Source organism: Sinocyclocheilus grahami, unplaced genomic scaffold (assembly GCF_001515645.1).
Source record: "Sinocyclocheilus grahami isolate Dianchi unplaced genomic scaffold, SAMN03320097.WGS_v1.1 scaffold483.1, whole genome shotgun sequence".
Classification (NCBI taxonomy): Eukaryota; Metazoa; Chordata; class Actinopteri; order Cypriniformes; family Cyprinidae; genus Sinocyclocheilus; species Sinocyclocheilus grahami.
The window spans coordinates 93,011-108,797 of NW_015505662.1; the positions used below are offsets into that span (position 1 = coordinate 93,011).

Consider the following 15,787-nt stretch of genomic DNA (forward strand, 5'->3'; position numbering starts at 1 on the left):
AGTGTGGGGGGGGGGGGATTCCTAGAGACATCAGTAGTATAGGTATCAGTGATACTCGCCTTCAGTCACAAAAAGATGCCATTAAACAAATATTTAAAAATATACTGTCTTTGTTGTTTCTACATTAATTTGAATGTGAATGTATTGCAATATAAAAGTATGTTTAAAAACTTTAATGATAGATGGGATTAATTTTCAGAAAAAAAAATGTATTAATTAGTTATTTTATTTAATCGATTGGCAGCACTAACATCAATATTTCAAAAAGTAATAAAGCTAGATTACCACATAGTGTTAAGTGTCTAGCCAGCTGTGCTTCAGTCTCATATCTTTTGTTGTTTCCAGGTACAGAGCGGTAATTGAAGCATGTTCTCTCCAGCCGGACATTGACATCCTGCCCCAGGGGGACCAGACGGAGATCGGAGAACGGGTCAGTGTGCCGCCCATGTGACTTTTGTGACGCATTTCATTACCAGCCATCTGGAATGGCTTTAGTACAGCAAATGACAAAGTTTCAGTTATGATGGGTCATATTGAATTCCACTGATAAACATGCATATTTCCTCATATTTTAGTATCCAGGCAGCCTTTAACAGGGAACCATCTCTTTTGTTTACTCTCATTCATTCAGGTTTTTAGTTCAGGTCACATTTAAGGCAGCCTGATGTCGTAAATGGCTTTCAGGTTGTTCCTAAAAGCAGCCTTCCACCTCATTTAAAGAGTTTCAGCCCAGTCAACATGATTAATCCACATGCCATATGTGTGGTACAGTTACCATAACAACTTCTACCCCCTGCCACCTTCCTAATGAGGTATTTTCTCAATACAGCCCTGCCAGTAACTTTCCTCTTCCTATTCTTTGCTCTTTCCAGGGCATTATTCTTTCCGGAGGCCAGAGGCAGCGAATCGGTGTAGCTCGAGCTCTTTATCAAACCACCAATGTGGTGTTCCTGGTAGGTCCAGATATGGCTATACACACAAATCAGTGAAGTGAGACTTCAATTAATTTTTTCTGTTATCGTAGGATGATCCCTTCTCAGCGCTGGACATTCACCTGAGTGATCACCTGATGCAGGAGGGTATTCTTAAACTGTTGAGGGAGGAGAAGAGGACGGTGGTGCTTGTGACACACAAACTGCAGTATCTCCCACACGCAGATTGGGTACTTCATATGCAAATACACTTAAAGTTCTCCCCTATAGAAAGTCATTAAACCCGTTTTGATAAGTAGATCCGGTTTTAAACTGCTCTTAGGCAGAATTATTGAATAGGTGAGCTCTGAGATGTAGAAGCTTAATTTAAAAGTCAGATCTCACAAAGGCTGAGCTATGCTTATGAATTATTCACCTTCATTCATCACCTGTCAACTACCCGCAGAACCTATAGAAATAATTTCTGAGGAGCCCTTAGAAATGATTTTTGTAGAAACTTATTTTATTTATAGCCCAATACAAGCCTGTTGCAAAGGATGAATTAATTTTGTTTCTGTCACGTTTTCACCTGCACATCCTACTAACACAATTCATTATAAATCACATTGAGGAAAATAGACCATCTGGTTCACAGAGAAAAATCTAATTAAATCCCCATTTGGCCACTGTTTGCGATGAGAGAAATCAAACTGCAGACCAGACCAAAGCCATTCAACCTGAATAAGGCCACTGCTGGTTTAGAATCAGCAAATCATTCTCTTCTTCTTCCTAACCTGATTTTGTCTCTCAGGAAACACTTATTACACTGCATCAAACACCTACATTTTAAGCTCAGTAGCAGGAAACAGTACTTAGATATGAGAACTGAGACATTACATTTTTGCATTACTTCTAATAAACGTAACTAAATAGGTTACTTTCGATTAAAGGAATGTGATTCAGTTTTTTTATATACATTTTCTCACTTCCAGAATGGAAGCAGTGTGTTTGACTTGAAGAGATTTTACTTTTAAAAGAATATTGCAGGTTCAGTGCAAGTTAAACTTTTGTTGCATATGTTGATAACCACACACACAAAAAAAACTTTCTGGAATACTTTGTGCTCACCAACATGCCACAAGTGTGGTCGATTGTGATTACTATGTAAATAACCTGGGATATTCCTTTATTCAAAATAAAAAAATAAATTCTAAGTACCTTAGAATCTACATTAGAAATGGATACAATTGATATCAGAATGTGAGAATTAAGCTTATTTTCATTACCTCAAGATATGTAAATATCTGAAAACATCTTTATATTGTACTCAGTAAATCGGAGTCTGGTTTAGATACGTTTACTTGAAAAGAAGACAATGTTTATTGTGGAAATGTTTATTTCCTAGATGTCATTTGCCTGCAACCATTTCTTTAGTTAATTAAAAAAGAAATATGCATAGTTCCAAATGCTTTGACCCAACATATCTAACCAGAGAAAGCATTTTCATGAAACATATTACAATTCTCAAATTGATTTGTTGTTGTCATTAGCCTTGTTATTAGAAACAAATGAAGCCCCAGTCTCTCTCACACTGGCTCGGGGTGATGAATTGCCTTGTTAAAGTTTTCCTTCTTCTGGTACTTAATAAATCACCAGTGGTGAGAAAATATATATATATATATTTATTTTTTAACTCCCTGTAATTTAGACACAGCCACTTTAAGCTGACAGATAGAAAGGGACAGGCTTGCTGTTAAATATTGGCTTTACTTCTCATGGGGCATTAAAAATGTCCACCTTCTTTTATGTGGCAAGTGAAGTAATAATTGAATTATGTTTCCTCTGTAGATCATTGCAATGAAGGATGGCAGCATACAGACAGAAGGGACATTAAAGGACATCCAAAATTCTCAGCCTGAGCTGTTCGAGCAGTGGAAGACTCTGATGCACAGACAAGATAAAGAATTTGAGAAGGTAGTCTGCAGAAAATTAATGAGATACTAGAGGATGTGATTTAAATGTCAAGTTCATTTGTTTTGCTTTGCAATGCCAAATACTCACTTGACCTTTTTGTTGACATTTGTTTGCATTGTTTGAAAGATTGGAAAACTAATCTCTATGTTTATGCTGAAAAAAATATAAGCTTGGCAATCAAAAAGACAGGATACAGTGGATGCACTGAGAAGAGAAAGCATTTAAATAGGGACTTAAGTAGACAAAACAGTGACTGTAATAAACTCATGTCTCCAAACAAGTGTCTAATATGCCATCTAGTGGCCTACACAGCTGCCAGTCAGGTCGTTGAACTGTATTTTTGTGTTCAAAAATACATTTAAGCAACAGGACTTTGAACAACACTGAAATACCTCAAAGAACTGTGTTGGGCCCCTTCCTGTTCATCTTCTACATTACATATCTTACAGCATTTGATCCTAAACTACCTGCAGATGTTCTCAGGTGACCCCTTCATTTTAGACTCTCAACATGTGCAGGAGGATGTAAGGATGTTCTTGCAAAACAGGTCATCTCAAGTTACGATTATTCAGTGTACCTTTTCAGAAACCCAAATACTCAGGGAAAGAATTGGAAACTAATCATAGAAACATAATACAATTATATAAAGAAAGTTAAATTTGATTTATGCTGCTTAATTAGCCAAATATGCTAATCGGAATACCCTGTTATTCATTATTTTGTGTTCCAGGAGACAGTAGATGAGAATATGACAGTTCTGGAACGAAAAAATTTGAGGCGAGCCATGTACTCTAGAGAGGCTTTGAAGACTGAGGAGGAAGAAGAAGGTAAGAGTGGATAAACATGCAGCAAAACACTAATACAAGTGTTTTAGCAGAGTTTTTATTACATGCTCATCTGATATAATAACAGATTTTTCCTGAAAGCTCCCTGCAATTAAAGAGCAATAGGTTGTTGCACTATTAACTATGCAAGCCCCTACAAGGCATCCTCATAAATCTTCATTAAAGACCTGGGTGACAAGAGAGTAGTACAACGTCTTGTTTCTTTTTGCAGTTTTTTGCTGACTGCAGCATTTAAAAAAGCCAATTATCTGATTGCTACACCCTCTGCAAGTCCTGATGCCAAGATGTTTGGATGCCCACCCTCACCACCTGTCAGGAAGCTCAGGATTCACTGACAGATGGCTGAGGTCCCTGGAGTTGGTGGAAAGCCTAGACTGAGCATTGTAATGAATCTGTAATTAAGAAATATGATCCTTCCAAGTGGAACAGGGCAACATATTGGCATCATCCAGAGGTCTCTGCATGCAACAAGCAAATTGCAATTGGTATAGAGCAGAGGTAGCCAACCCTGCTTCTGGAGGGCTACCTTCCTGCAGACTCCAGTTACAGCCCTGCTCCAACACACCTGTCTGTAATCTTTCAGTAATCCTGAACACCTTAATTAGCTGGTTTAGTTATTTTTGATTAAGGATGGAGCTAAACTCTTTAAAATAGTTGGCTACCCCGGTATAGAGTAAAGGACCATAGTTGTTTAAGCTTTATATTTTTGTCAAGTTTGGTAACTTGCTCTTGCTGCTTTCTTGATGTTCACCTTCCCAAATCAACTCCTTACTACAGGGGTAACCCTGTAATTGTAACCCTGGAGAGAAACTGTCCTGCAGAGTTTAGCTCCAACCCTAATTCTGTCATGACAACTCTCGGAGGGATTGGCATGGTAATGTACATGACAATGTTAATGTATTTGGTCTTGGCGGAATAGATCTGCTGCTTCTGCGGCAGAGCAAGTAACGAGACTTGCTACTGCCAATACATCCACAACATGCTGCTGTGAGCATGTAAGAAATATTGCTGCTGCAAATATAACATACATGAAATAACCCCCCACAAAGCAGGAGACATAGAAGGGACAATACAAGCCAAAACAAGAACAAAACACCCCCCAACAAGCAGATCTATCGCCAAGACGTATGTACTGCTGCTGCTCCGAAGAGCCATGTGAACCATGTATTACTATCTATGTGTGCCTTGGCTATCACGCAGACTGGCTTAACCCTAGTGGCCTATGCCTATGTGAGCCTTGGCTACCACGCTGACCGGCTTAACATTAGTGGCCTATGCCTATGTGAGCCTTGGCTACCACGCTGACCGGCTTAACATTAGTGGCCTATGCCTATGTGAGCCTTGGCTACCACGCTGACCGGCTTAACATTAGTGGCCTATGCCTATGTGAGCCTTGGCTACCACGCTGACCGGCTTAAAGTGGAAGACTCTGATGCACAGACAAGATAAAGAATTTGAGAAGGTAGTCTGCAGAAAATTAATGAGATACTAGAGGATGTGATTTAAATGTCAAGTTCATTTGTTTTGCTTTGCAATGCCAAATACTCACTTGACCTTTTTGTTGACATTTGTTTGCATTGTTTGAAAGATTGGAAAACTAATCTCTATGTTTATGCTGAAAAAAATATAAGCTTGGCAATCAAAAAGACAGGATACAGTGGATGCACTGAGAAGAGAAAGCATTTAAATAGGGACTTAAGTAGACAAAACAGTGACTGTAATAAACTCATGTCTCCAAACAAGTGTCTAATATGCCATCTAGTGGCCTACACAGCTGCCAGTCAGGTCGTTGAACTGTATTTTTGTGTTCAAAAATACATTTAAGCAACAGGACTTTGAACAACACTGAAATACCTCAAAGAACTGTGTTGGGCCCCTTCCTGTTCATCTTCTACATTACATATCTTACAGCATTTGATCCTAAACTACCTGCAGATGTTCTCAGGTGACCCCTTCATTTTAGACTCTCAACATGTGCAGGAGGATGTAAGGATGTTCTTGCAAAACAGGTCATCTCAAGTTACGATTATTCAGTGTACCTTTTCAGAAACCCAAATACTCAGGGAAAGAATTGGAAACTAATCATAGAAACATAATACAATTATATAAAGAAAGTTAAATTTGATTTATGCTGCTTAATTAGCCAAATATGCTAATCGGAATACCCTGTTATTCATTATTTTGTGTTCCAGGAGACAGTAGATGAGAATATGACAGTTCTGGAACGAAAAAATTTGAGGCGAGCCATGTACTCTAGAGAGGCTTTGAAGACTGAGGAGGAAGAAGAAGGTAAGAGTGGATAAACATGCAGCAAAACACTAATACAAGTGTTTTAGCAGAGTTTTTATTACATGCTCATCTGATATAATAACAGATTTTTCCTGAAAGCTCCCTGCAATTAAAGAGCAATAGGTTGTTGCACTATTAACTATGCAAGCCCCTACAAGGCATCCTCATAAATCTTCATTAAAGACCTGGGTGACAAGAGAGTAGTACAACGTCTTGTTTCTTTTTGCAGTTTTTTGCTGACTGCAGCATTTAAAAAAGCCAATTATCTGATTGCTACACCCTCTGCAAGTCCTGATGCCAAGATGTTTGGATGCCCACCCTCACCACCTGTCAGGAAGCTCAGGATTCACTGACAGATGGCTGAGGTCCCTGGAGTTGGTGGAAAGCCTAGACTGAGCATTGTAATGAATCTGTAATTAAGAAATATGATCCTTCCAAGTGGAACAGGGCAACATATTGGCATCATCCAGAGGTCTCTGCATGCAACAAGCAAATTGCAATTGGTATAGAGCAGAGGTAGCCAACCCTGCTTCTGGAGGGCTACCTTCCTGCAGACTCCAGTTACAGCCCTGCTCCAACACACCTGTCTGTAATCTTTCAGTAATCCTGAACACCTTAATTAGCTGGTTTAGTTATTTTTGATTAAGGATGGAGCTAAACTCTTTAAAATAGTTGGCTACCCCGGTATAGAGTAAAGGACCATAGTTGTTTAAGCTTTATATTTTTGTCAAGTTTGGTAACTTGCTCTTGCTGCTTTCTTGATGTTCACCTTCCCAGATCAACTCCTTACTACAGGGGTAACCCTGTAATTGTAACCCTGGAGAGAAACTGTCCTGCAGAGTTTAGCTCCAACCCTAATTCTGTCATGACAACTCTCGGAGGGATTGGCATGGTAATGTACATGACAATGTTAATGTATTTGGTCTTGGCGGAATAGATCTGCTGCTTCTGCGGCAGAGCAAGTAACGAGACTTGCTACTGCCAATACATCCACAACATGCTGCTGTGAGCATGTAAGAAATATTGCTGCTGCAAATATAACATACATGAAATAACCCCCCACAAAGCAGGAGACATAGAAGGGACAATACAAGCCAAAACAAGAACAAAACACCCCCCAACAAGCAGATCTATCGCCAAGACGTATGTACTGCTGCTGCTCCGAAGAGCCATGTGAACCATGTATTACTATCTATGTGTGCCTTGGCTATCACGCAGACTGGCTTAACCCTAGTGGCCTATGCCTATGTGAGCCTTGGCTACCACGCTGACCGGCTTAACATTAGTGGCCTATGCCTATGTGAGCCTTGGCTACCACGCTGACCGGCTTAATATTAGTGGCCTATGACTATGTGAGCCTTGGCTACCACGCCGACCAGCTTAACAAAGTGGGATATGACTATGTGAGCCTGGGCTACGCCGACTGGCTTAACTCTAATTAGATGTGCACTGTGTGTAATGTTTAATTAACAAAATGGATATCTATCGTTGCAATCCGATAGATAAGGAAAGTGAAAGTGACGTGACATGTGGCCAAGTATGGTGATCCATACTCAGAATTAGTGCTCTGCTTTTATCCCATCCAAAGTGCACACACACAGCAGTGAACACACACCCGGAACAGTGGGCAGCCATTTTTTTGCTGCGGCGCCCGGGGAGCAGTTGGGGGTTCGGTGCCTTGCTCAAGGGCACCTCAGTCGTGGTATTGAAGGTGGGAGAGAGCGCTGTACATTCACTCCCCCCACCTACAATCCCTGCCGGTACGAGACTCGAACCCGCAACCGCAACCGCGTTACGAGTCCGACTCTCTAACCATTAGGCCACGACTTCCCCAGCACCCACCTGAGAAAATATCATAATTTAGTCATTTGATAACTGCTGTTACTTTCTCCACTTCATCAGTCCCAGCGGTAGCATAACAGCTTGTTAATTCATGTTCGTGCAATGATGAGACGGACAAAGTTAGCCGATGCATGCCATTTTACTCTCTCATGCAGATAGAGTTGTCAAAGTTACAGTGCACAAAAACCCCTGAGTGGACTGACCTGAATGAACTGAAATAAAAGCAGAATATAAATGTTCTTTCTCCGTTTTCTGAATTACACAGCACAGCGAGAGCACATGTAGCACGACCACATTTCTCCGATCTACACTACCCATAATGCATTTCACATCGGACTAACTGTTACAGCAGTAGATAGTGATCTTCAGCGTCTCCCGCAACACTGTCATTGATATTACTGCGATAAGCACGTGCTTCTGACGCTGTGTGCAGCTGAAATCAACCACACACTCATCACAATGAAAACATCGACCTTAGAAATAACGAATGTGAACACTGGGATAATCACAGATGTATATGGAGAACCCCAGTTGAAATGCATACACAAGAATGCTTATTTCACTTAATCTGTTTCATGTCCATTACTATAGGCGTGTCCTCAGAGCGATTACATATGCTCTAAACTGCGCTTTGCTCCGACTGTATAAACACAGCTGCTAAATGTTGCTGCTAATATGCTTAATATTCGCTCCTGCATACAATGCAAAACTGCTAACATGACATTTAGTTTAAACTTGATTATGGTTGCTAATTTTTTTATTCAATTATGCAGACCACGCAATACACAGCGAGATGGATTAGAAGAGCATTCACTTATCTTAGATGTTGATTTCATTGTTCTGAAGCAAGTTGCAACTGCTACGGCAAGCACTAGACATATATTTGAATGTTGAGCATTGGCTACCAATACAGGAGAGAACCAATCAGCTGTGCCATGTGATAATGATGTCATTAGGTCAGATTGAGTTGGACCTATCGGACTGTGCAATCTAGAGTTTCATGCCAGAACTCTGCATTTAAACACACACACGAACTAATCAAGGTCTTCAGGACCTCTGCTAGAAACTTTCAGCCAGGTGTGCTTGAGCAGGTTGGAACTAAACTCTGCAGGACATTGGCACTTGTAGGAAACCCAGAAACGAAGACAAGGAGACTCTTGGTGTATCTTTAGCCGGATTCTTTTTTTTTTTTTTTTTTTTACAATGTCCTGTGTGGCACTGCAGTCACAAGTCTAAGGCAGGAATGCATTGTATTTCATAGGCATTCAGTGGCCTTACACAAGCCTCAGAAGGGACCACTTAACCAAAACATCTAAAGACAATATAGGAAATCACCCCCTTAGTTTTCCATGTGATGTTATGTCAGGTTGTAGGATTAGCAGTTCTTAAACAGATTCTTACATTTGTAATCCAACACCCCCCAGGAGCAACATTGGACACCCCTGCCTTACTATGTAAATAGAAATCCTGAGAACACTGTAGCTTACATGCTTGTGTGAGAAAATCATTCTCAACTACAGCACAAGAATAAAAAACACTAAAATAAAGCACACCAAATGCACATTACTTACAAGTTTGTAGTTGATCATTTGTAAGTAGGAACTTCACAGGTGGATTTGAAGATAGATTATAAAGGCTGTAATTCAGGGGTGTCTAAACATGATCCTGGAGGGCCACTCTCCAGCAGAGGTTAGCTCCAACTCTAATCAAACACACTTGAACCAGCTAAACAAGGTCTTCAGGATCACTAGAAGCTTGCAGGCAGGTGAACTGGAGTTAAACTCTTTAGGAAAGTGGCCCTCTGGAATTAGGATTGGAACCCCTGCTGTAAAGCATTAGTCTGCAGGATAATGCTAGTGCCACTAGATTCAGTACATCGAAGAGATCCTGTTTTCATAGTGGGAAATAATGATTTACAGTAATGGAGTATTCTCTAGATCAGTGGTTCTCAATTACAGTGCTCACGTACCACCGCTCTGCACATTTTGTATGCATCTCTTATCACTTCAGACGTTTGTTCTATTCGACTATAAGTGCCCTGCGAAGTGGACATCACAGAATATTGCGCCATGATTCCAGTTCGAAGGGAGCGTATATGTTACAGTGTGCGAGACATGAATTTAAATTTTATTTATTTACAGAGGTATATTATGTCACACTTCTCTAGTAAGTTTCGTCTGTGTGTGATGACGCTGCAGGCCGTGGCGTAGCGCAAATCCATGAATGGATGTTCCTTCAAGTAAACTTCAACTGATTTCCCGTGCTCAGGGAGTAGGGAGCAATGAACGCTGTATAGGGACCATTTCAATCAGAACACAGTACATGCATGGAGGTCTTTTCTAACGAGCTGGCTATCTGAATCAGGTGTGTTAAATAAGAGAGACATGCAAAATATGCAGAGCGGTGGTACACGAGGACTGGAATTGAGAACCACTGCTCTAGATGGCAGATATAGCCTGAGCGCCAGTCATGTGGCAGTTGGCCAAATTTCAGTATAATCCAGTAGTGAATCTATATTGAAAGGTTGGCCTTCTCACTGCAGTAACCTACAAAACAATAGACTCCATGCTTTTCTTGAAAAAGTGACCAGAAACTCTTCCAGAAGTGTCACATCACACGTTGTGTTCTCTGTGAAATCATCGTTTTACTATCCTTTGAATACAACCAAGGGTTCAGGGTTTGGTTGGTTAGCTTTAACTGCCATTAAGAGTAGCAGATAGTTTTCTCCAGGTGTCACTTCAATTTTTTTTTTCTCGCTGAACATTGTTTTGTATTTTAGTTGTGGTGTGGGAGAGAGAGCAAAAGCATTTATCATCTGCTGACGGTACAGACCAAGCTGGAATGAATAATGAATGTGGGGATGGTCTCGTCAGCATTGAGATTGTACTGAGTTCTTAAACCATAATGGGTTGTAGCACGTTTTTTCCCTTCATGACGGCTAATGTGCTGTGCTAGTAAATGCTCTTCTACCAGCCTAAACTTGATATATATATATACACACAGTATCACTGCTCTGGCACTCAAGGGTATTCCTAGCATGGTCCAAGTGTTACATGCCTGTGGGCTTTGCAGCCTGTTTATTGCTTTTTATATCTCTCCCCTGTTTGCCATCCACCAACACTTGTGTTTTTAAAATGCCAGCATGATGCTGCTTTTTAAATTTGGAGCAGCAAGTGGGGAGCACTCTCTACAGTTCAAGTCTACATTTGTACTGTGGACAAGGATCTTTTTGTATGAATGTCAGAAGAGATAAGTTGTCAAATGATCTATCTTGTATGTCTGTCTGTTCATCTGTCTATCTTGGACAAGACAAGTTGTCACGTGTTTTGTATGCTACACAATTCAATATCTATCTATCGATCCATATTTTTGTTTTCCTTTCATGCATATAGAACAGTCCGTGGAGAGCGATGAAGAAGATAACCTATCTCAAGTGATGAGGCACAGAGCCACCATCCCATGGAAATCCTGCGGGACATACCTGAGCTCAGCAGGCCTCCTCCTGCTTCTCTTGCTCCTGCTGTCCCAACTCCTCAAACACTCCCTATTGGTGGGCATCGACTACTGGCTCGCTTACTGGACGTCCAAAGTCATCACAGCCAAAAAAACCATTGCAGCCACACACAACAGCTCCCTAGTGCAGGTAAAGATAGATGGTGATGTGAACCTGATGTTTACACTTTCTGAAGAATGCTGTATGATTGCATAAGTGTTCTGGGTACTTAATAGGTGTCTCTATGATTTTCTGGTCAAATTTGTCCAAAAGTGAATGTCTGAGACCTGCCTTTGAGACCTACTTTGTAAAGTGCCCCCTTGAATGATTGAGGCTCGGAGTGTAAAAGATTTACATAATTTATGGTTTGCACCTGCTGAAGTGGCACAGTTCCTCAACCTCTGACAACTTAGATGCATGATTTCATTGGCTGCTTATGTTGATTATTAAAATTCTCCATGACAAATATACCAGATTTGTAATGTCCTACAGGTGAGATTACAAGACAAGAGAGAAGGTGTTAAGAGCCAGAATCAGACTTCTCACTTTATTAATAGACCACCCCTGTCACTGAGGAAGAGCATGTTGTGGTGGGTTTAGCCTGGAGCTAGCATGTGCTGTGACAGCTCAGATAACACAGTAAAGCTAGACTCCAGTTGTTCAGGGTTAGAGGCGAGGACGTTTATCTAATAAACCTCAGCTTGACTCAGTCTGATGGTTGAAATTGTGCTGCATAGAAGAAGCCTGTGGTCCTCCATATCTCTGCCTTTCTTATAGACACAGGCCCAGCACAAGCGTTTTGCTTAAATATGCTCACCATCCCATGGGATTCTTGGCACACAGCTGTTCTGTGCGATAAGTACAAAAAAATCTAATTTTTTCCAATTCACATGCTCCACTTGAGCAGAGACAGTACAGGACATTTTATCAGCCTATTTTTTTTTTTTTTGTATTTTCACAAACCAGTCATTCTGATCAATACTTAATTCTCCATCACTGCTTAGGAAATTGCTCAGAGCATTTTAAACAGACACACAGAATGCAAAGTATACATACTTAACCCTGATTTAGATTTTCCACTAAATAGTTCTTATGTTTTTAAGTTAATTCTCATTGTTGATGTTTTCTGCTGGAGTTCTGCGGTAATGAATAGCCTTTTGGTTGTCTTAATTGCCGATTGATTTTCTTTCAGTTTGTTATTTCTTCAGCGTGTATGATTAGCATTTGGAGGGTTGCAGTACATCAGTCAGAAAGTCCTCAGTCTTGATGTCTAATTTAAATGATTTGCCTCCTAGCAGTGTTATGGATTTTTGCTGCTTGTACGTTAAATACTTTTAAGGTCGTTTGCACTTAAGGACAATAACTGTAACAACAACAGCTATCACTATAAAGTGTTAATAATCATTCTAATTCTGTGAGAATTGGGAAGTCCACAACACGACTATAATGATAACACCACAGAGAAACAATTTTGTTGGAATCACTTTCAGAATATTTTTTTTTTCCAGCTGAAGAATGATAAAAACATTAACAGCCATTCAGAATCCACCTGACAATGTACAGACTGCAGCAAAATTCAGTTGTCAGTTCACCTTTTAAAGGATTAGTTCACTCTAGAATTAAAATTTCCTGACAATTTACTCACCCCCATGTCATCCAAGGTACGTATTAATGTCTTTCTTTCTTCAGTCGAAAAGAAATTAAGGTTTCTGAGAAAAAAACATTCCAGGGGACTTTAACAGGGACCAACGGGTTGAAGGTCCAAATTGCTGTTTCAATGCAGCTTCAAAGGGCTCTACATAATCCCATCTGAGGAATAAGGGTCTTATCTAGAAAAACGGTCATTTTCTTAAAAAAATAAAAATTTATATACTTTTAACCAAAAATGCTCATCTTATAGTCCAAATAACAAGCAAAAAGATGCTTAATAAGCATTACTTATAATAAATGGACATGGCAACCCTTCAAGTTAGCACTTTACGAAGTAGCCTTCCAAACATAAACAAAACAAGATGGCTCTGTTGACAGTGCTTTAGTTAAAATCATCGAACATAACGAGTCTTTGGTCGCTGCAATATTACTTTGGTTAAAAATAGCGGATCCCAAAAGCGTGAGACATGAGAACATTGCTATGGTTTCCATGGTGCCAGTCATCGCAGTTTCAAGAGTGAGTTCAATTCCAGACACATGTAAGGATCCACCCGCCAGCCCAAAAAGCGGAATCCAGCGGCCTGGTTGAAGGTTTAATGCGTATCCGGTCTTTTACTTGCGCTTCTGAATTTATCAGGACTTAGTTTCAATTTTGTCTAGCTCCATGTTCAATCTGACTCCAATTTCACGTGATCAGTTTTTAATTAGAAATATTGCTTTGAAATATTGCCTAACTTTAATGATCACAAATATTAATTTAGATATTTGATTATTCCTGACTCACTATACTTTCAATTATCCGTTCACTGGGGACCTAATGTCTCTTTCAAGTCTCACGCTGGCCTTACGTGGATCTTACGGTCACAAACTCGCCAGTCTGATGCTAGTCAGAGGGTGTAGGTAGACTAATACCTATTTTGCCTGCCGCCTACTGCTTGCTTATGACAAAAAGTGTAATTCACTTAGTACTTTCCCGTACAACTTGCTAACATCGGCGATAGACAGAAATCAGAAGGTCTCCGATGACGTGCCTACTGCTCCTATCATTCACAAGCCTTCAGTTTGATCTATCCTGAACATAGATTTGCGGTAACAAAAGCCTCCTCACAGTTTACTAGTAATAATGATTTTAGGAGAGTTCAGAATAAATCAAATATAACAATTTATTATCAGTCAGGTAAATATGTATTATGCCAATTACATAGACAATTATAAGTGTTATTCTTATGTTTACGTGAACCACAACCTCAAGGTGGATGATTTTACAATTAAACTAATAGACTTCTTACTTGATAAAAGTATAAACGCAGCAAAGGTTTGGTCATGTTGAATTTAGAGAAATGAGGTTAATAAGGTTAAGATCTCATTTTTTTCATACATGTTTTCTTTATATAAAGCTCTCTTATTGAGAGATATGCACGTTTGAATGAAGCTCTCAGGGTGTTGAATTTGAGAAAGCGCATGATGTTTCATAAAATCCCTGTTTTATGCCTGCCTGCCTCGTTATATAAATAAACCAGCCTGTTTATTTGTATTGTGTTCTTGTTTAACACTTACATAGTACATTTAAAGAAGTTGGTTTCAAACGTGGCTTATTCTCCTACAGTACAGCTAAAGGTGTACCTTATGAATATTAATTAGGTGACTCTGATTTAACAGAATATAATTATTATGACGTTGCTTGGCAACCGCACTGGCCTGTCCAGTGACTTCCCTTAATCAATATTCATGAGTCTTTTTAAATTCATAAATTCACGCCGGCTTACCTGAGAAACGCTGCCATCTTGAGTATGAATATTAATCAGGTGACTGATTTACCAGAATATAATTATGCTTAAGCTGCTTGGCAACCGTCCTGGCCTGCCCAGTGGCTTACCTTAATCAATATTCATGAGCCTTTTTAAATTCTTAAATTCAGGCCGATTTAACTGAGAAACGCTGCTATCTCGTGGCCACAGCAGGCAGTACTAGTGGTTGTGAAGTTGACCCACATATTATTAATGGTGCATTCAGTTTAGCTAGCATTAGCATTCTTCCTGTACTAGACGCAGTATGACTTTCTCTTGAGTTTTATAAAATTGCAATGATACTTGTGAGTTTTAGTGAGCGGTTAACATGATAATTAGATATCTTACCTGTCTAACACAAAAAAGAAGCAAATTTTCACTACTCCGGATTGTTCAGCATCAAAGCATTCCACCGTGTTACTACCACATGTTTATGCTGGTTTTGCCTGTCTTTTAGCTTCAAAGCTGCTTCTTCGGCTGTACAGATACTGTTTTTCCCCTTGTGTTTGATGGTAAAGCAGGATAACAAGTTTATTCCATTGTCTAATTTCATTACGGTGCGCTACTAGCGTGTGTGCAGAGGCAGCAGCCAATGAGCGCAAGGATTCTTTATGACATTTAGCGAAATGCGTGGGTCGTGACTAGGGATGGGCGATACCACTTATTTTGTTTTCGATATCGATACTTTTAAAGGCCAGTGTCGTCGATGTCAATATGATACTTCTAAACTGAACTTTTCAATTATGAATTTATTAAATTATTAAATTACTATGAGTAAAAAATGGGTAATTACCTACTTAACTTTATATTTAAAACACGTCAACGTTCAATACGCTTTAATGGTTAAAGCTGCAGTCCATAAGTTTTGCCTCTTTGTCGCCATCTCTGTTTGAAAACCTGCAATTGCAGCTGTGTGCGGAATTATCTAGCTTGCGTGGGTTGTGCGACGGCATGGCTCCAGCGCGGATGAATCTAATGTTTTGAGGAGTATGTGTG

General features: G+C 39.8%; 1 protein-coding gene across 1 annotated transcript in view; it reads left to right on the forward strand.

The window, feature by feature from the left end:
- LOC107553842 (ATP-binding cassette sub-family C member 8-like) overlaps positions 1-12,161 on the forward strand; it is a 61,393-nt gene extending 49,232 nt beyond the window's left edge. The window contains exons 14-20 of the mRNA XM_016236160.1: positions 346-430; positions 873-953; positions 1,025-1,162; positions 2,760-2,885; positions 3,616-3,712; positions 11,254-11,504; positions 12,132-12,161. Coding sequence (XP_016091646.1) covers positions 346-430; positions 873-953; positions 1,025-1,162; positions 2,760-2,885; positions 3,616-3,712; positions 11,254-11,504; positions 12,132-12,161 — 808 coding nt within the window. The remainder of the gene's footprint in view (positions 1-345; positions 431-872; positions 954-1,024; positions 1,163-2,759; positions 2,886-3,615; positions 3,713-11,253; positions 11,505-12,131) is intronic.
- The last annotated feature ends 3,626 nt before the right edge of the window (positions 12,162-15,787 follow it).